General features: G+C 39.8%; 1 protein-coding gene across 1 annotated transcript in view; it reads right to left on the bottom strand.

Moving 5' to 3' along the window:
• The window catches only part of polr3h (polymerase (RNA) III (DNA directed) polypeptide H), a 29,851-nt gene extending 5,101 nt beyond the window's left edge, over window positions 1-24,750 (bottom strand). Inside the window, exons 1-5 of the mRNA XM_034189688.1 lie at window positions 24,382-24,750; window positions 18,789-18,885; window positions 7,001-7,087; window positions 4,086-4,149; window positions 3,667-3,901 (exon numbers count right to left, since the gene is read on the bottom strand). Coding sequence (XP_034045579.1) covers window positions 3,667-3,901; window positions 4,086-4,149; window positions 7,001-7,087; window positions 18,789-18,885; window positions 24,382-24,492 — 594 coding nt within the window. The 5' untranslated portion in view covers window positions 24,493-24,750. The remainder of the gene's footprint in view (window positions 1-3,666; window positions 3,902-4,085; window positions 4,150-7,000; window positions 7,088-18,788; window positions 18,886-24,381) is intronic.

Raw genomic sequence — 24,750 nt, 5'->3', positions numbered from 1 at the left:
TGCTAGAGGTAGACTTCATCCATAAGAGTCCAGGCGCCGATGGATTCCACAGCAGAGTGGTACAAAAGTTAAGCACTGCTTAACTCCAATTTTGTTGACACTAAAACTGGGTTCTTGGAGGAGGAAAGATTCCTCCCTCATGGAACGAGGCAATCATTTCTTTAATACCTAAGAGGGCAAGGACAAAACTGAATGCTCAAAACTATAGGCCTATAAGTGTATTAATATAGACTATAAAAATATTCAATCTATTTTAGCCAGAGGATGGAAAGGATCTTGCCCAGAATAATACATTGACCCAAACTGGGTTTGTTAAGCACGGCAAACTCTGACAATGTGAGGAGACCTTTACAAATCACTTAGACATATAAATTTAAACAAAACACAGGCAATTTTATTGAGCTTAGATGCGGAGAAAGCTTTCGATTCAGTGAGGTGGCATTTCCTGTTAAAGTTATGGAAACATTCAAATTGATGAAGTGATTCTTAGGAATTAAAAGCATTATATAGCAAACCCGTTGCAAGATTAAAATAAATGGTGCTCTTTTTGATCCCTTTGAGCTTGAAAGATCTACGAGACAGGGATGTGGGCTCAGTCCACTTTTGTTTTCAATATGTACTGAACCTCTGGCTCCAGCATATAAGAGAAAATAAAAAATAAAGCAAGCATTAAATTTGACTGGAACAAAAAAATGTATAAATATTTAGGTTCAATTTACCGACTGATTGTCTAACCTTGAAGAATTAAATTATGATCTTTAAAAAAAGAAAGTTGGCGAGATGGAATTTGATACCATATTTGAATATTACTTCGAGTGGATACTGTAAAATGAACATCCTTCGAGAATGTTACATTTATTTCAGTCAATTTCAATTACAAGACCAGAAGTATACTTTATAGAATGGGACAAAATTATTCCAGATTTGTTTGGGCTGGTAAAAAACCCAGAGTAAAGTTTTAAAACACTGCAACTGTCTAAAGAGCAAGGGGGGCTTGCTTTACCTTGCCTCATTGATTATTATAAAGCAGCACAACTGCGACCATTAGTCTGCTGGTGTACCCAAGTTACAATTCATAATGGAAGGAGAGAGATCAGGGTGTTAATGGCACAACGTCCAATTAGTACACTTATTGGAGATCCCTTGATGAAATGTAGTATTAGATATAATAACCCAATTTTTAACAGTTCACTGAAGTATGGAGGGACATCATCAAAAAATACGACATTTATGAGAAATTAGAATTTTTTAAATGGTTTGCATACGATTCAGATTTCACACCAGGGAAAGTAGATTCAGGATTTAAACCTGGTGCAGTAAGGCCTTACTACATATTATACTTTGCTCCACAAAGGTGTGATAATGAGCTTCCAGGATCTAAAAGAAAAATTCGGACTAATAAATCAAGACCACTTCAGGTATTTACAAATTAGGGACTTCATTTAAAAAAAATTCATTCATAAACATTTTTGATATCCTGTTGAGTGCATATAACCATGCCCCAATCCAAAAAATTATCTCCAAATTGTATATGGTGATTCAAAATTTACAAGGTAATGACTCCACACATTTAAAAGATAGGTGGGAAAAAGAGGGCAATTTTTCTTTAACGTTGGACAGTTGGGAGAGAATATGTCAGCAACAATGGTCCGTTACCAGTGCCCCTTCATGGAGAGAATTTTCTTGGAAAAATGCAATTCGTTATTTCCGTACACCAGCCCAACAGTCGAAATATTCAGACAGATTGAATGCTGGAGGCAATGTGGTCCAACGTTGGCAGACCAACAATAAAGTTTATTGAACATTAAATATCTTGTCTTTGTGGTGTATTCAACTGAATATAGGTTGAGGAGGATTTGCAAATCATTGTATTCTGTTTTTATTTACATTTTACACAACGTCCCAACTTCATTGGAATTGGGGTTGTAATGTCCCAGAGGTGTTCTACTGGATTTAGGTCAAGTGAGTGTGGGGGCCAGTCAATGCTATCAATTCCTTCATCCTCCAGGAACTGCCTGCGTACTGTCACCACATGAGGCCTGGCATAGTCGTGCACCAGGAGGAACAGAGGACCCACTGCACCAGCATGGGGTCTGACAATGTGTCCAAGGATTTCATCCAGATACCTAATAGCAGCCAGGGTGCCGTTGTGTAATCTGTAGAGACCCATCAGTAAACCGGTCATGGTGATGTTGAAGGCAGCATAACGTTCACAGCATCTCCAGACCTTTTCACGTGCTCATGTTGAACTCGCTCTCTTCTGTGAAAAGCACAGGGTGCCAGTGGTGGACCTGCCAATTCTCATGTTCTATGTCAAATGCTACTAATCAAGCTCCATGGTTCTGGCCAGTGAGCACAGGGCCCACTACAGGACATCTGGCCCTCAGGTCACCCTCATGAAGTCTGTCTCTGATTGTTTGGTCAAAGACATTCACATCAGTGGCCTGATGGAGGTTATTTTGTAGGGCTCTGGCAGTGCTCATCCTGTTCCTCCTTGTACAAAGCAGCAGATACTCGTCCTGCTGTTGGGTTAAGGACCTTCTACAGCCCTGTCCAGCTCTCCTAGAGCAATTGTCTTTCTCCTGGAATCTCCTCCATGCTCTTGAGACTATGCTGGGATACAGAGCAAACCTTCTGGTTATGGCATGTATTGATATGCCATCCTGGAGGAGATGGGATACTTGTGTAACCTCTGTAGGGTTCAGGTACTGGACCATGCTACCAGTAGTGACACTGACCCTAGTCAAATGCAAAACTAGTGAAAAATCAGTAAGAAAAGATGAGGAAGGTAGAAAATATCAGTGGCCTCCACCTGTAAATCCATTCTTGTTTTGGGTATCGTCTCATGGTTGCCCCTTTAGTGCACTGTTGTTAATTTCATTAACACCAAAGCAGCTGAAACTGATTAACAACCCCCCTTTGCTACTTAACTGACCAGATCAATATCCTGGAAGTTGAACTGACTTTATGCTATACTCTGATTAAAAAAAAATTGTTCCTTTATTTCTTTTGAGCAGTGTGCAACTCTTTCAGGTTACTTCAATCAGGCACACCACTTAGCAAAAGTCACCAAAGTAGTGTTGGTTTCTTAGGACATGCATAACTGATACATGATCTAATACATGACATCATACCTGAACATGTACATAAAGCAAGTACAGCTCAGGATGGCCTGAGAACAGGAGTGTGAAAAACGGAGAAATGCCATACACGCACTTCGTCCTCAGTTCCTGACTTTTTGGACTGATTCTTTCAAAGTCTGTACCTCGAGGTGTGTTGAGCCCCAAGCTGCCTCAAGTGCCACACAAGCCAGCAGCATTTTATACATAGCCTATTGGAAGTCTGTGTGCTTTGAACAAGCTTCGTTCATGTGAATGTGCAGCTGCTTAACTCTGCATTGAGATTTATGCAGCTGTTACTTTAAAAACAATTCACTGTGAGAATAAATCTGTACTTCACAATATTATCTAAACTTTGCAATTAATGCATGATTCATAAGCACGTCAAACTGTTGGCCCGTTACACCACTACTTCCTAGAGGCAAGTTGAGGAAAAGTTCATGAACCCTGCCTCCTCAAATGAAAGCCAAAGCTACATAAGTCAAAAAGAAATTGGTTCCGTGCATGTAAAGTTTGATCAGTTTGAGTGTGTGCTTGTTGTTCTTACAATGAGTGTGTATGGAGCCTCCTTCTTCTCCCCACTTTCATCTGCAGGTGGAACCGTTGACTGTCCAGGTTGTTGCGTTGCATCTGTGACTGCAGCGGTGGGACCTGTTGGCGATGTATCCACAAAGACCTCATCTGTCACCCGAAAACGGATCTCCTCTCCTTTGTCCATGTAGAGGTCATGAGCCCCCTCATCTGTCTCATACTCCCAAAGCCAAACCTGCTCTGCCTCATCGCTGCAGCTCCGAGTTAAGGAAGGCTAACAAGTCAGCAGGTGCAGGCCCTCAGCTAATAAATCCTGCCTCTGTAAATTACTTGATATCTTATGAAACAACTGACATGGTAAAACCGCACTTGAGGTGAACTCAACTGTGTTATATTGCCAACAGAAAAGCTTTCACTGAACATTAGGTGGGATACAATTTTGCTGGTTGTTGTAGTGACTCTGGTGGAATGAGAACGTCATCAAAGAAGCCCATCGTCACTGTAAAACAGAAAAGTCACTGTGTAATGTCAATGTTGATCAAAAATTAGGAAAACATACAACATTTAACTTGATTATTTGTTGTGTGGGCCGCCAGAAGAGGAGGTACTGCTGGCCCACCACCAGAGGGCGCCCTGCCTGAAGTGCGGGCTTCAGGCACGAGAGGGCGCAGTCGCCTCACAGGAGCAGCCAGGGTGACAGCTGTCACGCATCACCTGCAACAGCTGTTACCACTCATCTGATCAACAGGGGAATATCAGCAGGACGACGTCTCCACCTCTTTGCCGAGATATCGTTCTACCTGGAAGGTAACGTACCTCAGCTGACTGTTTGACAGTATTCTTTGGTAAACTTTGTGTGTTGTATTGTGGACTACTTTTCCAACGAGAGGTGGAGGTAGCTTTCCTGCCATACGGATTCCTGGGTGCAAACGCGCCCTCATTTAATTGATTTTTTGTTCCTCGCCAGCAGTACCAGGTCCGACACGCGGAGGCAGTGGCCACCTGGGAGTTCGGGACTTGGCGGCTCCAGTATTCCCGGGGTCTGGTAGCGGAGGAAATCGTGTGGTTCCGGTTCTGCTTTGGACAGGCGTCTCCTATCTTCGAGCCTGCCCACACGACACCTTTGTGAATTGACTTTTGTCTATTGTTGTAATCTGTTGTATTTGTTGTGCACATTCACAACAGTAAAGTGTTGTTATTTGACCTACTCCATTGTCCGTTCATTTGCGCCCCCTGTTGTGGGTCCGTGTACCTACACTTTCCCAACAGGATATCTCGGCCAACGTCATGGATCCCGAGGGGCGTCAACCGGCTGTTGAACGGCCAATGGAAGAACAGGGCGCACAGGCGTCCGCAGGAGGAATGATCGGTGAGTTGCAGCGGATCCTCACCGCTTTCACGGCTCGGTTGGATTTAATGACCGAGCAGAACGTCCTCCTTAACCGCAGGGTGGAGGCTCTCGCTGCGCAGGTGGAAGCGCGCCCTCAGGGCGCTGCTGCGGCTCTCCCTCCTGTCGACCCTGTGCGTAACAGTGACGTTCCACAGGTCGTTCAACGCCCCCTCCCACCTTCCCCGGAAGCATACATAAGCCCTCCAGAGCCGTACGGAGGTTGTGTGGAGACGTGCGCAGACTTCCTTATGCAGTGTTCGCTCGTCTTCGCACAACGTCCTGTCATGTACGCGACTGATGCCAGCAGGATAGCTTATGTAATAAACCTGCTTCGCGGTGAGGCACGCGCTTGGGCTACAGCGCTCTGGGAGCAGAATTCACGGCTCCTTCAGACATATGATGGGTTTGTGAGGGAGTTCAGAAGAGTGTTCGATCACCCAAATAGAGGAGAGACCGCTTCAGCCGTGCTGCTGTCAATGAGACAGGGGCGCCGGAGCGCAGCTGCCTATGCAGTCGACTTCAGCATCGTGGCTGCGAGGTCCGGCTGGAATAGCACTGCCCTCCGCGCCGCCTTTGTAAACGGACTGTTGTTGGTCCTAAAGGAGCACCTGGTGGCCAAGGACGAACCGCAGGATTTAGATGGGCTTATCGATCTCGTTATACGATTAGACAATCGGTTAGAAGAACGCCGTCGGGAACGAGACGAAGGGCGTGGCCGGGCACGCGCCGTCCCTCTCCCTTCCGGTTCCGACCGCGTTCCGCCCTCCCCACGCTCCACGGCCCCTACGCTCCGTGTGGTTACAGCTCCCCCTGCTGACGAAGCTATGGACACGAGCAGGGCCACATTTAGGGCACCAGAGAGACAGGAGGCTGGCCCGCGGAGCGTGTTTTGTTTGTGGCTCGATAGAGCATCAGGTAAGAGACTGCCCCTAGCGGTTAAACACCAACGCCCGCCCCTAGAAACTGGGCTAGGGGTGGGCCGAGACATTCACGTGGGACACACCCACATTGCCACACAACTCCCAGTTAAAATCCTTTATGAGGATTTAACCCTGAAGGCCCCAGCACTGGTGGACACGGGCTCTGAAGGGAATCTGTTAGACAGCAGATGGGCCAGGGAGATAGGGCTCCCTCTGGTGGCGCTTACCTCGCCTGTGCGGGTGCGGGCACTAGATGGCTCCCTACTCCCTCCAATCACATATAAGACACCACCAGTAACTCTGGTGGTGTCAGGAAATCACCGGGAGGAGATAGAGTTTTGTGTGACTCCTGCTACCTCCCGTGTGATTTTAGGGTTCCCCTGGATGTTAAAACACAATCTCGATGGGATCGAGACAGATTATCTACTCTGGTGACACTGAATGGAAATAGCCAAAAGAGATATTACTTGTGCCAACATAATATACGTACGTACATCTATTTTGAATATGAATTATCTATCATGAAGTAATGGCTTCTGAATGATTTATGCAAATTGCTACCCTAATGATCATACCCATATCTGTCATCACAGCAGCGTATATATGTGACGGAGGCCAGCAGGAGTTGCTGTGCATATGGTAGTCACTAGGCCTCATTACCCCGACAGCTAAACAATTCTCTGGCCACTTAGGCAGAGCCTGGGTTTTAGCCGGCTGGTCACAGCATCCGCCTCCCATGCCGGAGATCGTGAGTTGCATCCCAAAGGGAACAAGTGGGAGGAGTCAACAATCACAACACAAGCAGAGCCATATACATTCTGAATATGAAATCTGTAATCAAGCATTCATGAGTTATGGCTGTTATGATTTATGCAAATCAGCATAATAATAATCTTATCTTTACACCGTCCAATTTGTGTGATGCAAACACAACACTATATGCATAGTGACAGGACACAAAAATTTGATTTTGACTCAGAAATACTGGTCCTAGGTGAAAGTGGTACCAGAATCTGCTGAAACTGTGACACAAACATTACCATGAACTCCCTCCTGACTGCAGTACTTGATTTTGCCAACCAGGATCTCATCGAGGAAAGGGTGAAACACAACATATCGGAAATTAACTAAAAGAAAGGAAGAAGGAAGTTGTGATCAATTCAATGTATAAAGTTAAGTTGTATAAAGATACATAAGAACACAGAGATGACATAAAAGTCTTAACATATCAATAACCTTTTAATGGAAATCAGAAAGTCAATGAACAAGCAGCAGTTTGCTGTGGGGAGACATAAGTTTAATTCTAACCTGATTCACCACCTAAAATAGGTAAACTCAACATTTTTACTTCATGATAATTCCCCTATTATTCTGCATTTTAGACCACAGACAGTGAGAATTTACAGCTTTTACTTCCACACATCTTTATTGTACACTTGATATTAGGAAATAACATATATATATATATATATATATATATACACACACACACTCAACAAAAATATAAACGCAACACTTTTGGTTTTGCTCCCATTTGTATGAGATGAACTCAAATATCTAAAACTTTTTCCACATACACAATATCACCATTTCCCTCAAATATTGTTCACAAACCAGTCTAAATCTGTGATAGTGAGCACTTCTCCTTTGCCGAGATAATCCATCCCACTTCACAGGTGTGCCATATCAAGATGCTGATTAGACACCATGATTAGTGCACAGGTGTGCCTTAGACTGCCCACAATAAAAGGCCACTCTGAAAGGTGCAGTTTTATCACACAGCACAATGCCACAGATGTCACAAGATTTGAGGGAGCGTGCAATTGGCATGCTGACAGCAGGAATGTCAACCAGAGCTGTTGCTCGTGTATTGAATGTTCATTTCTCTACCATAAGCAGTCTCCAAAGGCGTTTCAGAGAATTTGGCAGTACATCCAACCAGCCTCACAACCGCAGACCACGTGTAACCACACCAGCCCAGGACCTCCACATCCAGCATGTTCACCTCCAAGATCATCTGAGACCAGCCACTCGGACAGCTGCTGAAACAATCGGTTTGCATAACCAAAGAATTTCTGCACAAACTATCAGAAACTGTCTCAGGGAAGCTCATCTGCATGCTCGTCGTCCTCATCAGGGTTTCGACCTGACTCCAGTTCATCATCGTAACTGACTTGAGTGGGCAAATGCTCACATTCGCTGGCATTTGGCACGTTGGAGAGGTGTTCTCTTCACGGATGAATCCCGGTTCACACTGTCCAGGGCAGATGGCAGACAGCGTGTGTGGCGTCGTGTGGGTGAGCGGTTTTCTGATGTTAATGTTGTGGGGTTATGGTATGGGCAGGTGTCTGTTATGGACGAAGAACACAGGTGCATTTTATTGATGGCATTTTCATCATCATCATCATCTATTTTATTTGAGCAGAGGATAAGAAATACAGAAAACAGAAAAAAAAAAAACAGAAAACAAGTTAATAACATAAAAAACAAAAAAACTGAATTTACTATTAACTCAGGACATTGAATCTGCTCAAAAAGGAGTGGGAGGAAGAAAACGTATTTAATCCCCACCCCTTTATTCAAATTTAACATAAAGTGCATAGCTGCTTCCCGTCAATTAGATAGAAAATTAAGAAAATAATACATTTAAATACTTGTAAATTCCCACAATAGATACCAACAGCAGCAAGAAAACAATACCAGTATAATAAACAAGCGACAAGCACATACCAACAATGGTAAGAAATCAACGATACCAGTTACGGCAAAGAAACAAACATATGATGCTCATACCAACAATGGTAAGAAAACAACAATACCAATTACGGTAAGAAAGCAAACATATAAAAAACATACCAACAATGATAAGAGACAACAATACCAATTATGATGAAGAACCAAACATATGAAAGAAAGAAACATATAATGCACAAACCAACAACTGTGATACAGAGTCATGAGCCATGAATGTAAAGTGGCTTTTATTGTTAAGTCTCAATCATTCTATACCGATCCCAGACCCTCTGTTTATAATGTGACTTGAATTCATGAATGCTTTGGCATTGCTTGAGTCTGACGTCCAAACCATTCCATAACTTTGCTCCACATACAGACACAAAAATTTTTCCGAGTGGTTCTAACTTTTAATAATGTGAATTTGGCAAAACCTCTAAGATTATGAACACACTCTGAGAAGAACTTTAGAATGTTACTTGGCAGGGATTTGTTAAATACCTTAAATAAAATCTGTAATGTAGAATATTTTACAAGATCATGAAATTTAAGCAATTTTGACTGCATAAAAAGATTATTGCTATGTTCTAAAAATCCAACTTTATGTATGATCCTTATTGCTCGTTTTTGTAGTATAAATAGTGGTTGTGTTGAACATTGATAGTTACCCCACACTTCAACACAATATGTTAAGTATGGGAGAACTAAAGAACAGTATAATGTACGGAGTGCATTATGATCAAGAAATTGCTTTACCTTATTCATAATAGAGAGGCTTTTTGAAATTTTCATTTTTATGTGTCTGATGTGGGCTTTCCATGTTAATTTACTGTCTATTATTACTCCTAAAAATTTGTTTTCAGCTGAGTTTTCAATTTGGACACTGTCTATACATATTTGTAATTTAGATTTAACCTTATAATTACCAAATATCATTGCTTTTGTTTTATTTAAATTTAATGATAATTTGTTACTGTCCATCCATTTCTTTATTTTACTTAGTTCGTCATTTACAGTATTTATAAGTTCATTGTAATTATCACTACTGTAGAATATATTTGTATCATCAGCGAATAATATTAGTTTCAGTGATCTAGATGCATTAAAAATGTCATTAATATACATATTAAACAATTTGGGACCCAACACTGCCCCCTGAGGGACACCACAAGCAATGCCAAGACATTCAGATTTGTAATTTCCCATTTCCACGTATTGGACCCTATCTGTAAGATAACTTTTTATCCAATTTCCTGCAACTCCTCTGATACCATAATTCTCTAATTTGTTGATTAAAATTGAATGGTTAATTGTATCAAATGCTTTTTTAAGATCAATGAATATTCCAACAGCATATCTTTTTCTGTCCAATGCATTAGTAATTTCTTCTATTGCCTCAATAACAGCCATTGAAGTGGTTCTTTTCTTTCTAAAGCCATATTGACCTTCGTTTATTAACTGATATTTTTCTATGAATTTTTCCAACTGAGAGTCAAACAATTTTTCTAGGATTTTTGAAAACTGTGGGAGTAAAGAAATTGGTCTATAATTGGTAAAAATATGTTTGTTGTCATTTTTGTACAGTGGTATAACTTTTGCAATTTTCATTTTTTCCGGAACACATCCAGTTTGGAATGACAAATTACAGATATAGGTCAGAGGTTTTGAAATGTTGTTGATGACTTTTTTGACTAATACCATGTCTATATCATGACAGTCTGTAGACAATTTGTTTCTGCATTTATTAACAATGTCTTTTATTTCCTGTTCATTTGTTGCTGAAAGAAAAATTGAATTTATGTTTCTTATTATAGTTTCATTAGACTGCTGAATTCCTGGATTTGGGATTTCAGCTGCCAAATCAGGGCCAACATGTACAAAAAATTTATTAAAACCATTCACTATATTATTCATGTTGTAATCATGAACATTTTATCAATAAAATAATCTGGATATCTTGTATTGGAAGATCCTGGTTTAATTAGGTTGTTCAAAATGTTCCAAGTTTCTTTGATGTTTTTATTTTTTTGTAGAATTTCATCATAGTACAACTTTTTACTTATTCGGATGACTTCTGTTAATTTGTTATTATATACTTTATATCTTAAAAAGAACGTGCAAAACTGGCATTCACATTTGGGGAAAAAGTCACATCACCAATGTGTGTGTGTATATATATATATATATATATATATATATATATATATATATATATATATACGAGGTCTATTAGAAAAAGAACCAGCAGTTTTATAAAAAAAAAAAAAAAAAACCTGTGTGGATTTGGGTCGCGTGCGGTTGCACCGGGCGTGCTTGAGCCCTCGTGCGCATGCGTGGGTTTTTTCGCGCGTGTCGGTGATGTCATTCGCCTGTGGGCACCGTAGAGACGGTGTCTGCTCCCAGACTACCAATAACCAGCAAAAATCTATTTAAGCATAAAAATTCAAAAAGAAAAAATAATATAGCACCTTCAACTGCACCACAGACTAAAACAGTTAAATGTGGTCTATTAAACATTAGGTCTCTCTCTTCTAAGTCCCTGTTGGTAAATGATATAATAATTGATCAACATGTTGATTTATTCTGCCTTACAGAAACCTGGTTACAGCAGGATGAATATGTTAGTTTAAATGAGTCAACACCCCCGAGTCACACTAACTGTCAGAATGCTCGTAGCACGGGCCGGGGCGGAGGATTAGCAGCAATCTTCCATTCCAGCTTATTAATTAATCAAAAACCCAGACAGAGCTTTAATTCATTTGAAAGCTTGACTCAGTCTTGTCCATCCAAATTGGAAGTCCCAAAAACCAGTTTTATTTGTTATTATCTATCATCCACCTGGTCGTTACTGTGAGTTTCTCTGTGAATTTTCAGACCTTTTGTCTGACTTAGTGCTTAGCTCAGATAAGATAATTATAGTGGGGCGATTTTAACATCCACACAGATGCTGAGAATGACAGCCTCAACACTGCATTTAATCTATTATTAGACTCTATTGGCTTTGCTCAAAAAGTAAATGAGTCCACCCACCACTTTAATCATATCTTAGATCTTGTTCTGACTTATGGTATGGAAATAGAAGACTTAACAGTATTCCCTGAAAACTCCCTTCTGTCTGATCATTTCTTAATAACATTTACATTTACTCTGATGGACTACCCAGCAGTGGGGAATAAGTTTCATTACACTAGAAGTCTTTCAGAAAGCGCTGTAACTAGGTTTAAGGATATGATTCCTTCTTTATGTTCTCTAATGCCATATACCAACACAGTGCAGAGTAGCTACCTAAACTCTGTAAGTGAGATAGAGTATCTCGTCAATAGTTTTACATCCTCATTGAAGACAACTTTGGATGCTGTAGCTCCTCTAAAAAAGAGAGCTTTAAATCAGAAGTGCCTGACTCTGTGGTATAACTCACAAACTCGTAGCTTAAAGCAGATAACCCGTAAGTTGGAGAGGAAATGGCGTCTCACTAATTTAGAAGATCTTCATTTAGCCTGGAAAAAGAGTCTGTTGCTTTATAAAAAAGCCTTCCGTAAAGCTAGGACATCTTTCTACTCATCACTAATTGAAGAAAATAAGAACAACCCCAGGTTTCTTTTCAGCACTGTAGCCAGGCTGACAAAGAGTCAGTGCTCTATTGAGCTGAGTATTCCATTAACTTTAACTAGTAATGACTTCATGACTTTCTTTGCTAACAAAATTTTAACTATTAGAGAAAAAATTACTCATAACCATCCCAAAGACATATCGTTATCTTTGGCTGCTTTCAGTGATGCCGGTATTTGGTTAGACTCTTTCTCTCCAATTGTTCTGTCTGAGTTATTTTCATTAGTTACTTCATCCAAACCATCAACATGTTTATTAGACCCCATTCCTACCAGGCTGCTCAAGGAAGCCCTACCATTATTTAATGCTTCGATCTTAAATATGATCAATCTATCTTTGATAGTTGGCTATGTACCACAGGCTTTTAAGGTGGCAGTAATTAAACCATTACTTAAAAAGCCATCACTTGACCCAGCTATCGTAGCTAATTATAGGCCAATCTCCAACCTTCCTTTTCTCTCAAAAATTCTTGAAAGGGTAGTTGTAAAACAGCTAACTGATCATCTGCAGAGGAATGGTCTATTTGAAGAGTTTCAGTCAGGTTTTAGAATTCATCATAGTACAGAAACAGCATTAGTGAAGGTTACAAATGATCTTCTTATGGCCTCGGACAGTGGACTCATCTCTGTGCTTGTTCTGTTAGACCTCAGTGCTGCTTTTGATACTGTTGACCATAAAATTTTATTACAGAGATTAGAGCATGCCATAGGTATTAAAGCACTGCGCTGCGGTGGTTTGAATCATATTTGTCTATAGATTACAATTTGTTCATGTAAATGGGGAATCTTCTTCACAGACTAAAGTTAATTATGGAGTTCCACAAGGTTCTGTGCTAGGACCAATTTTATTCACTTTATACATGCTTCCCTTAGGCAGTATTATTAGACGGCATTGCTTAAATTTTCATTGTTACGCAGATGATACCCAGCTTTATCTATCCATGAAGCCAGAGGACACACACCAATTAGCTAAACTGCAGGATTGTCTTACAGACATAAAGACATGGATGACCTCTAATTTCCTGCTTTTAAACTCAGATAAAACTGAAGTTATTGTACTTGGCCCCACAAATCTTAGAAACATGGTGTCTAACCAGATCCTTACTGTGGATGGCATTACCCTGACCTCTAGTAATACTGTGAGAAATCTTGGAGTCATTTTTGATCAGGATATGTCATTCAAAGCGCATATTAAACAAATATGTAGGACTGCTTTTTTGCATTTACGCAATATCTCTAAAATCAGAAAGGTCTTGTCTCAGAGTGATGCTGAAAAACTAATTCATGCATTTATTTCCTCTAGGCTGGACTATTGTAATTCATTATTATCAGGTTGTCCTAAAAGTTCCCTAAAAAGCTTTCAGTTAATTCAAAATGCTGCAGCTAGAGTACTGACGGGGACTAGAAGGAGAGAGCATATCTCACCCATAATGGCCTCTCTTCATTGGCTTCCTGTTAATTCTAGAATAGAATTTAAAATTCTTCTTCTTACTTATAAGGTTTTGAATAATCAAGTCCCATCTTATCTTAGGGACCTCGTAGTACCATATCACCCCAATAGAGCGCTTCGCTCTCAGACTGCAGGCTTACTTGTAGTTCCTAGGGTTTGTAAGAGTAGAATGGGAGGCAGAGCCTTCAGCTTTCAGGCTCCTCTCCTGTGGAACCAGCTCCCAATTCAGATCAGGGAGACAGACACCCTCTCTACTTTTAAGATTAGGCTTAAAACTTTCCTTTTTGCTAAAGCTTATAGTTAGGGCTGGATCAGGTGACCCTGAACCATCCCTTAGTTATGCTGCTATAGACTTAGACTGCTGGGGGGTTCCCATGATGCACTGTTTCTTTCTCTTTTTGCTCTGTATGCACCACTCTGCATTTAATCATTAGTGATCGATCTCTGCTCCCCTCCACAGCATGTCTTTTTCCTGGTTCTCTCCCTCAGCCCCAACCAGTCCCAGCAGAAGACTGCCCCTCCCTGAGCCTGGTTCTGCTGGAGGTTTCTTCCTGTTAAAAGGGAGTTTTTCCTTCCCACTGTAGCCAAGTGCTTGCTCACAGGGGGTCATTTTGACCGTTGGGGTTTTACATAATTATTGTATGGCCTTGCCTTACAATATAAAGCGCCTTGGGGCAACTGTTTGTTGTGATTTGGCGCTATATAAAAAAAATTGATTGATTGATTGATTGATATCTTATTTCAGCTTCTTTTGTTTTTGAATTAATAAATTTTTTATAAAGGCTGTTTTTTTTTTTGCAGGCTTTTAATATTCCTTTAGTTAGCCAAGGACATTTACTGTATCTTTTATTTTTATAGTATTCTTTAAGGGGACAATGTTTTTTATACAACGTGCAGAAAATATCTATAAAATTGCTATATGTACCATCTACATCTGACTCACTGTAGACTGTACTCCAGTCTTGTATACTTAAACTGCTGTTGAAGGCATTTATTGTTTCTTCTGTTCTTATTCGTTTATGGACTACTTCTCTGTCATGATTAGTTTTTTTAAGGTCACAGTCATAAACAATAAAGACAGGTAAGTGATCAGTGATATCACATATGAACAGGCCACTTATAACTTGATTTTCAATAATATTCGTAAAGATATTATCGATTATTGTGGCACTGTGAGATGTTATTCTACTTGGTTTTGTAATTGCTGGATAAAGGGACATACTATACATTGTGTCAGAAAAAGCATCTATTGATTTCAGTTTTTCAGGATTCAAAAGATCTATATTAAAATCCCCACAGATAAATATATTTTTAGTACTTATTTCCGAGAACATTTTTTCCATTTGTTCATTAAAAATGTCAATACTTGAACCAGGTGACCGATATACACAACTTACAATAATATTTTTCCTCTTTTTGTTGTCTATTTCGACTGTCAGACATTCCATTACTCCATCTATTGTTACTGACATACTTTCTACAACCGTAAACTGAATTGTTTTATGAATATATAATGCAACACCACCTCCTGTTTTGTATTTCCTGTTTACATAATGCAACTCATAATCTTCTAAATCAAAATCAATACCTTTTTCCTTTGTAACCAGGATTCTGATATGGCAATAATACTAAATGGTGATATAAACTGTTGCAAATATTCCTTTATAGAGTTAAAATTAGTGTACAAACTTCGGCTGTTGAAATGTATGATTGACAATTTGTCGTCCGAAGTCGTAACATTTGTATACTGGTCTTGTGTATAGTAATCACAGTTCATATTTGTTGAAACAAGAAGGTTGTTGACCGGGTCAGTTTCATTTTCCTGATCTTGTGTGTTGTGCTCAGTATATTTAAATGTTTCCAGTTCCTTTTGTTTAAACTGTAAGATTCTCTGTAACAAATCTGTATCTTTGTTGTTCTTTGGTGTGAATATGTTTGTTGTAATGTTCATGGTGGTGTATAGAGTCTCACATTGTTACCTTTATCTTTCAGTTATATTTGTCAAGCTCTTCTATATTTCTCACCACCATAACTTTTGCTTCTTCTGGTGTACCATTCAGTTTGATGAGAATCCTACAATTTGTTACCCACGTTTGCTGAATTCTTTGCTGTTTCTTTAGGTTTCTTGCTTTCTTGGCTATATCGGCATTCTTTTTGGTTAAGTGATCATTCATGAATACATTTGTTCCTTTTAGTTTGAATCTTTGCTTCAAGAGTGCCCTTTTGTTTCTTCTGTTGGCAAATCTTACGATGACGGTTGGCCTCTCTCCGGTTTGTCTCAGAGTGTGACATGCCTCAATGTGCTCGGTATCTCTGTGCTTTTGAATGCACAGAGATACCGTGACGAGATCCTGAGGCCCATTGTTGTGCCATACATCCAAGAACATCACCTCATGTTGCAGCAGGATAATGCACGGCCCCATGTTGCAAGGATCTGTACACAATTCTTGGAAGCTGAAAATGTCCCAGTTCTTGCATGGCCGGCATACTCACCGGACATGTGACCCATTGAGCATGTTTGGGATGCTCTGGACCGGCGCATACGACAGAGTGTACCAGTTCCTGCCAATATCCAGCAACTTCGCACAGCCATTGAAGAGGAGTGGACCAACATTCCACAGGCCACAATTGACAACCTGATCAACTCTATGCGAAGGAGATGTGTTGCACTGCATGAGGCAAATGGTGGTCACACCAGATACTGACTGGTATCCCCCCCCAATAAAACAAAACTGCACCTTTCAGAGTGGCGTTTTATTGTGGGCAGTCTAAGGCACACCTGTGCACTAATCATGGTGTCTAATCAGCATCTTGATATGGCACACCTGCGAAGTGGGATGGATTATCTCGGCAAAGGAGAAGTGCTCACTATCACAGATTTAGACTGGTTTGTGAACAATATTTGAGGGAAATGGTGATATTGTGTATGTGGAAAAAGTTTTAGATATTTGAGTTCATCTCATACAAAATGGGAGCAAAACCAAAAGTGTTGCGTTTATATTTTTGTTGAGTATATATATATATATATATATATATATATATATATACACACACACACACACACACACACACACACACACACACACACACACACACACACATATATAAATTATGATACTGATATACAGTGAGGAAAATAAGTATTTGAACACCCTGCAGTTTTGCAAGTTCTCCCACTTAGAAATCATGGAGGGGTCTGAAATTTTCATCTTAGGTGCACGTCCACTGCGAGAGACATAACCTAAAACAAACAAAAAAAAAAATCCAGAAATCACAATGTATGATTTTTTAATTATTTGTATGTTACTGCTGCAAATATATTAAGTATATTTAAGTATTATAAGTATTTGAACCCCTACCAACCAGCAAGAATTCTGACTCAAACAGACCTGTTAATTTTTATTTAAGAAGCCCTCTTATTCTGCACTCTTTACCTGTATTAATTCCACCTGTTTGAACTTGTTACCTGTATAAAAGACACCTGTTCACACACTCAATCACGCTCCAACGTGTCCAACATAGCCAAAACCAAAGAGCTGTCTAAGGACACCAGGGACAAAACTGTAGACCTGCACAAGGCTGGGATGGACTACAGGACAACAGCCAAGCAGCTTGGCAGAAGACAACAACTGTCATGATTATTTATTAGAAAATGGAAGAAACACAAGATGACTGTCAATCTCCCTCGGTCTGGGATTCCATGCAAGATCTCACTTTGTGGGGTAAGGATGATTCTGAGAAAACTCAGAACTACACAGGAGGACCTGGTCAATGACTTGAAGAGAGCTGGGACCACAGTCACAAAGATTACATTAGTAACATGATGCTGTCATGGTTTAAAATCCTGCAGGGCAGCAAGGTCCCCCTGCTCAAGCCAGCACATGTCCAGGCCTGTTTGAAGTTCACCAGTGACCATCTGGATGATCCAGAGGAGGCATGGGAGAAGGTCATGTGGCCAGATGAGACCAGAATAGAGCTTTTTGGAATCAACTCCACTTACCATGTTTAGAGGATGAGAACAACCCCAAGAAAACCATCCCAACCCTGAAGCATGGGGGTGCTCTTCTGCAAAGGGGACAGGACGACTGCACCGTATTGAAGGGAGGATGGATGGAGTCATGTATTGCGAGATTTTGGCAAACAACCTCCTTCCCTCGGTGAAAGCATTAAAGATGGATCATGGCTGGGTCTTCCAGCATGACAATGACCCCAAACACACAGCCAGGGCAACTAAGGAGGGGCTCCGTAAGAAGCATTTGAAGGTCCTGGAGTGGCCTGGCCAGTCTCCAGACCTGAACTCAATAGAAAATCTTTGGAGGGAGCTGAAACTCTAAACCTGAAAGATCTAGAGAAGATCTGTATGGAGGAGTGGACCAAAATCCCTGCTGCAGTGTGTGCAAACTTGGTGAAAAACTACAGGAAACATTTGACCTCTGTAACTGCAAACAAAGGCTACTGTACCAAATATTAACACTGATTTTCACAGGTGTTCAAATACTTATTTGCAACAGTAACATACAAATAAATGATTAAAAAAATCATACATTGTTATTTCCGGATTTTTATTTTTTTTTAGATTATGTCTCTCACAGTGGACATGCACCTAAGATGAAAATTTCAGACCCCGCCATGATTTCTAAGTGGGAGAACTTGCAAAATCACAGGGTGTTCAAATACTTATTTTCCTCACTGTATAAGCAAAAAAATGGTAATGGTACATTGTTTGGATCATTATTGTATAAGAAAGTGCATTTTAACTGAGCTTTATCCGCTTATGAGAGATGGGAAGTTCCATTCAAGTTAGGAACAGATCAGGAAAAAAGAAAAAATATTATGAAAATATCAGATCTGTTGCACTTAAGAACCAAGAGTAGTTGTCTTTTAAGTCTCAACTATGACTCAATAATTATAAAACACTAATAAATGAAAATAAGCAGCAGTTTTAACTTGAATGTAGAAAAATTAAATGCAAAACACAACATTCTAAGTTACTGGGAAGATAACATTATTCAAATATATGCATTTATATAATCAAACCTTTAGTGTGTGAGGCTCCATCACCAGGGAAAATAAAGGTATCATCCAGTTTAGTAATATCGTACAAACAGATGCAGAGACCAACACTGTAGACCACCTGTAAGGAAGAGAGAAAGGCAAAGGTCACTAGTGCCAAAACAAGTAGAACACTGTTTTTAAATTGGGCATGTGTGTCTACATGCACAACTGAAAGACTACTGATCCAAATGAATTGGAAATATTACTGTGATTCAGTCTAATCCTCTTTTTTTTTTTTTTTTTTATTCTTTATCAGTGGAAATAGTGCTGTGCCCATTTTGCCATGTCCATTTTGATGCTTAGCGCCACTGATTTACTTAAGCCCAGATAAAAATAAATAAAGCCACATCTCAACAGCTTTCATACTGATCAAGTAACTATGGTGCTCCCACTGGGTTTTAAAATAAGTATCACTCTGAGTATGTGTGAAATTGCATGGAGGGTCTGAAATATCTGATTAATCAATCACATGACAAATTATTTTGTACAGCTCAAACAATTAAAATGAGGCAATTAAAAAAAAACTGTCCACTGCTGTATTTTGCTAATCAGTTGTTGATGTAAAATTTTGACCTGCTTCATCTTATTTCATATTTCATTTAAAGTGAGACTTGTGACACACGTCCGTCCTGGTATATGTCTATACTAGAGCTGCAACAATTAATTAATTATTAATCAACTATTAAATTAATTAACTACCAATTTTCCCAGAGGCCCCAGGGCCAAGCATGAACCCACCCCCTTTATTGAAAAAAGTTGGTTAAATGCCCACCTGAAATTAAACATTTCAAAGTGGCCTTTTATTGTGGCCAGCCTAAGGCACACCTGTGCAATAATCATGCTGTCTAATCAGAATATGCCACACCTGTGATGTGGGATGGATTATCTCAGCAAAAGGTGTTCACAAACACAGATTTAGATTTGTGAACATTTGAGAGAAATAGGTCTTTTGTGTGTGTGTGTGTGTATATATATATATATATATATATATATATATATATATATATATATATAAAATGTTTTAGATCTTTGAGTTCAGCTCATGAAAAATGGGAGGAAAAACAAAAAGTTGCATTTATATTTTTGTTCAGTATATATTTACCTATGGTTTGAAAGGTAGCATTTTTTGATAGGCCAGTATCCCCTCTCAGGCAATGCTCCCCAAAAACACTATTTTACACCTCCACTCACTCCATGTACTGAATACAGGGAGCATGTTTTGATATCACATTATGATTTCAAAGGGAGTGTATTTTAGATCAGAAGATATGACGATAAAGGCTTACAGACATTCCTTACAGTTCCACAAGCTTACTTCAGCAAACATGCATGGACTTATGGGCATAAAAACCGAAAAAAAAAAAAAAAAAAAAAAAAACAGACTGTAGAAACGTTTCTGTGAAGACTCTCAGTTGTCCAGGTGGTTTCCATAGTAGAGAAGCTTGACTCTTCGACTGGACTGGGTTGCTTGACACAAGGACGTTTTGCTTCAAATCGCAGAAGCTTCCTCAGCTAAAATTATTGCTCTGGTAGTCTGACTTCTGTCTTGACTCTCCTATACAAGAGTCAAGACAGAAGTCAGACTACCAGAGCAAGAACTCTTCTCTACAAGAGTCAAGACAGAAGTCAGACTACCAGAGCAAGAACTCTTCTCTACAAGAGTCAAGACAGAAGTCTTGCGTCAAGCAACCCAGTTCAGTCAAAGATTCAAGCTTCTCTACTATAGACTGTAGAAACAGAAATGAGGCTGTGCATGCGCAGACTCACAATAAGGAGCATAGCTTGACAGGTTATATTCCACAGTAGTGCTGTGACATTCGTGAACGAGCCGATTCTTTTGAACGGCTCTTTAATAAGAACAAAGGGAGCCGAGTCGTTGCTGCGCGGGAGCCGTTCTTTTTGTCGTTCTTTTTTTTTCATGCGTTTGTTTCACACAGCTCCCAGGAACATCCAGTTGTGGTTGCGGCTGTGGCTCCCCCCCGCATAGAAAGAGAGCAGCTACGGGGGGGAGAGGCACAGGCAGCATGTGCCTTCACATGAGTACTCCTGCAGGGGGGAGTGGGATTCTTGTGGCGTGAAAATATTGTACCACCTAGTGGAATATTTACAATGAATTCAGACCAAAATTCTTTTCAACATATTATAATGGGGTTATAATCAGTATTTCAAAATAATTCAAACTCAGACAATGGTTGATAATGGCTGTGATATCAGATTTAAAGTGAATAGAAAAAAGAACATGTGCAATACAAAAACTTTCAAAATCAAAAAATATATGGAAAGAACAAAAACAAATGGTGTTGGTCTTAATGACCTTTCATTCATTTTTGTGTTTCTCAGTATGGGTTTCCTTGGTTATTTACAATGAGTTAACGCCATCTACTGGCTACTTTAAGCAACAACAGGTTTGGTTTAATGTCAGGTTTCTATTCCCTGTTCTCTTCTCGTTTGGAAAGACATTTCAGTCAGTCAACACCAGTCTTTTGCCTGAGCGTGCTGTTCTCCCCAAGGATTCATGTCGATGTCCACTGCTGGCAGAAAAGGTAGGGAGACACAGAATATCAATCAATCAATCAATTTTATTTATATAGCGCCAAATCACAACAAACAGTTGCCCCAAGGCGCTTTATATTGTAAGGCAAGACCATACAATAATTACGTAAAAACCCCAACAGTCAAAATGACCCTGTGAGCAAGCACTTGGCGACAGTGGGAAGGAAAAACTCCCTTTTAACAGGAAGAAACCTCCAGCAGAACCAGGCTCAGGGAGGGGCAGTCTTCTGCTGGGACTGGTTGGGGCTGAGGGAGAGAACCAGGAAAAAGACATGCTGTGGAGGGGAGCAGAGATCAATCACTAATGATTAAATGCAGAGTGGTGCATACAGAGCAAAAAGAGAAAGAAACACTCAGTGCATCATGGGAACCCCCCAGCAGTCTAAGTCTACAGCAGCATAACTAAGGGATGGTTCAGGGTCACCTGATCCACCCCTAACTATAAGCTTTAGCAAAAAGGAAAGTTTTAAGCCTAATCTTAAAAGTAGAGAGGGTGTCTGTCTCCCTGATCTGAATTGGGAGCTGGTTCCACAGGAGAGGAGCCTGAAAGCTGAAGGCTCTGCCTCCCATTCTACTCTTACAAACCCTAGGAACTACAAGTAAGCCTGCAGTCTGAGAGCGAAGCGCTCTATTGGGGTGATATGGTACTATGAGGTCCCTAAGATAAGATGGGACCTGATTATTCAAAACCTTATAAGTAAGAAGAAGAATTTTAAATTCTATTCTAGAATTAACAGGAAGCCAATGAAGAGAGGCCAATATGGGTGAGATATGCTCTCTCCTTCTAGTCCCCGTCAGTACTCTAGCTGCAGCATTTTGAATTAACTGAAGGCTTTTTAGGGAACTTTTAGGACAACCTGATAATAATGAATTACAATAGTCCAGCCTAGAGGAAATAAATGCATGAATTAGTTTTTCAGCATCACTCTGAGACAAGACCTTTCTAATTTTAGAGATATTGCGTAAATGCAAAAAAGCAGTCCTACATATTTGTTTAATATGCGCTTTGAATGACATATCCTGATCAAAAATGACTCCAAGATTTCTCACAGTATTACTAGAGGTCAGGGTAATGCCATCCAGAGTAAGGATCTGGTTAGACACCATGTTTCTAAGATTTGTGGGGCCAAGTACAATAACTTCAGTTTTATCTGAGTTTAAAAGCAGAAAATTAGAGGTCATCCATGTCTTTATGTCTGTAAGACAATCCTGCAGTTTAGCTCATTGGTGTGTGTCCTCTGGCTTCATGGATAGATAAAGCTGGGTATCATCTGCGTAACAATGAAAATTTAAGCAATGCCGTCTAATAATACTGCCTAAGGGAAGCATGTATAAAGTGAATAAAATTGGTCCTAGCACAGAACCTTGTGGAACTCCATAATTAACCTTAGTCTGTGAAGAAGATTCCCCATTTACATGAACAAATTGTAATCTATTAGATAAATATGATTCAAACCACCGCAACGCAGTGCCTTTAATACCTATGGCATGCTCTAACCTCTGTAATAAAATTTTATGGTCAACAGTATCAAAAGCAGCACTGAGGTCTAACAGAACAAGCACAGAGATGAGTCCACTGTCCGAGGCCATAAGAAGATCATTTGTAACCTTTACTAATGCTGTTTCTGTACTATGATGAATTCTAAAACCTGACTGAAACTCTTCAAATAGACCATTCCTCTGCAGATGATCAGTTAGCTGTTTTACAACTACCCTTTCAAGAATTTTTGAGAGAAAAGGAAGGTTGGAGATTGGCCTATAATTAGCTAAGATAGCTGGGTCAAGTGATGGCTTTTTAAGTAATGGTTTAATTACTGCCACCTTAAAAGCCTGTGGTACATAGCCAACTAATAAAGATAGATTGATCATATTTAAGATCGAAGCATTAAATAATGGTAGGGCTTCCTTGAGCAGCCTGGTAGGAATGGGGTCTAATAAATATGTTGATGGTTTGGATGAAGTAACTAATGAAAATAACTCAGACAGAACAATTGGAGAGAAAGAGTCTAACCAAATACCGGCATCACTGAAAGCAGCCAAAGATAACGATACGTCTTTGGGATGGTTATGAGTAATTTTTTCTCTAATAGTTAAAATTTTATTAGCAAAGAAAGTCATGAAGTCATTACTAGTTAAAGTTAAAGGAATACTCGGCTCAATAGAGCTCTGACTCTTTGTCAGCCTGGCTACAGTGCTGAAAAGAAACCTGGGGTTGTTCTTATTTTCTTCAATTAGTGATGAGTAGTAAGATGTCCTAGCTTTACGGAGGGCTTTTTTTTATAGAGCAACAGACTCTTTTTCCAGGCTAAGTGAAGATCTTCTAAATTAGTGAGACGCCATTTCCTCTCCAACTTACGGGTTATCTGCTTTAAGCTGCGAGTTTGTGAGTTATACCACAGAGTCAGGCACTTCTGATTTAAAGCTCTCTTTTTCAGAGGAGCTACAGCATCCAAAGTTGTCTTCAATGAGGATGTAAAACTACTGACGAGATACTCTATCTCCCTTACAGAGTTTAGGTAGCTACTCTGCACTGTGTTGGTATATGGCCTTAGAGAACATAAAGAAGGAATCAATAGGGGAGCAAATTTGAAAAGTGACATTGAGATGGCTCATTTCTCTCTCTCTCTCCCTCTCAATATTTTTAGGCTTAATTATTAATTTATGTCACAAATGGCGCTAGGAATTTCTAACCAGAATGCATTGTAATGGCAAAGTGCGCATGCACACTGCAGCATGCACCACCACGAATGCGCACATGGCGGAAATGGATAATTAAGCCTAAAATACTTTAAAAAAAAAAAAAAGAGCCATATGAGCCAGTTTTTTGAACGGCCCTTTGAAAGGAACGAGCCATAAAGATCTGGATCCCCCCAAAGAGCCATAAATCCCATCTCTAATCCACAGCTTCTAAGATGTGCTAAATCAAATGTTTAACACTAAAACACCTGGTTGCGTTTGAGATGAGGACCAGCTCACAAATCCTCACAGGTCACAGATGATGAAGTGGCTAACAGTCACTCACCTTGTTGGCCAGTTTCTTGTTCAGTTCCTCGGCTACAGTCTCATTAAGTTGTCTGTGGAAGTTCCACGGAGTAACTCGGACCGTGTCGACCATTTCTACCAAAACGAACATGGTTCAGAGGGTGTTATGTTAGGATGTTAGCGTTAAAAAAACAAACACTTTAAATCACCGGGTTAGCTAAACGCAGCAGCAGCTAGCTTACACCTGCCAAGTTCGGCATCCGTTTTTCATTCATTAAAGCATTTATTTCCAGTCTTTCACTAATTATTACCACTAATAAATAAATAAATAAAATAATATGATTATGAGTTGATTATGACACAAGCTACGTCATAGTGATTAAAGAGAGACAAAAACAAAACGAAATTC

Source organism: Thalassophryne amazonica, chromosome 16 (assembly GCF_902500255.1).
Source record: "Thalassophryne amazonica chromosome 16, fThaAma1.1, whole genome shotgun sequence".
Taxonomy (NCBI): Eukaryota; Metazoa; Chordata; class Actinopteri; order Batrachoidiformes; family Batrachoididae; genus Thalassophryne; species Thalassophryne amazonica.
The sequence above is the reverse complement of the archived record's forward strand: the minus strand, read 5'-3'. Positions and strand labels throughout refer to the sequence as shown.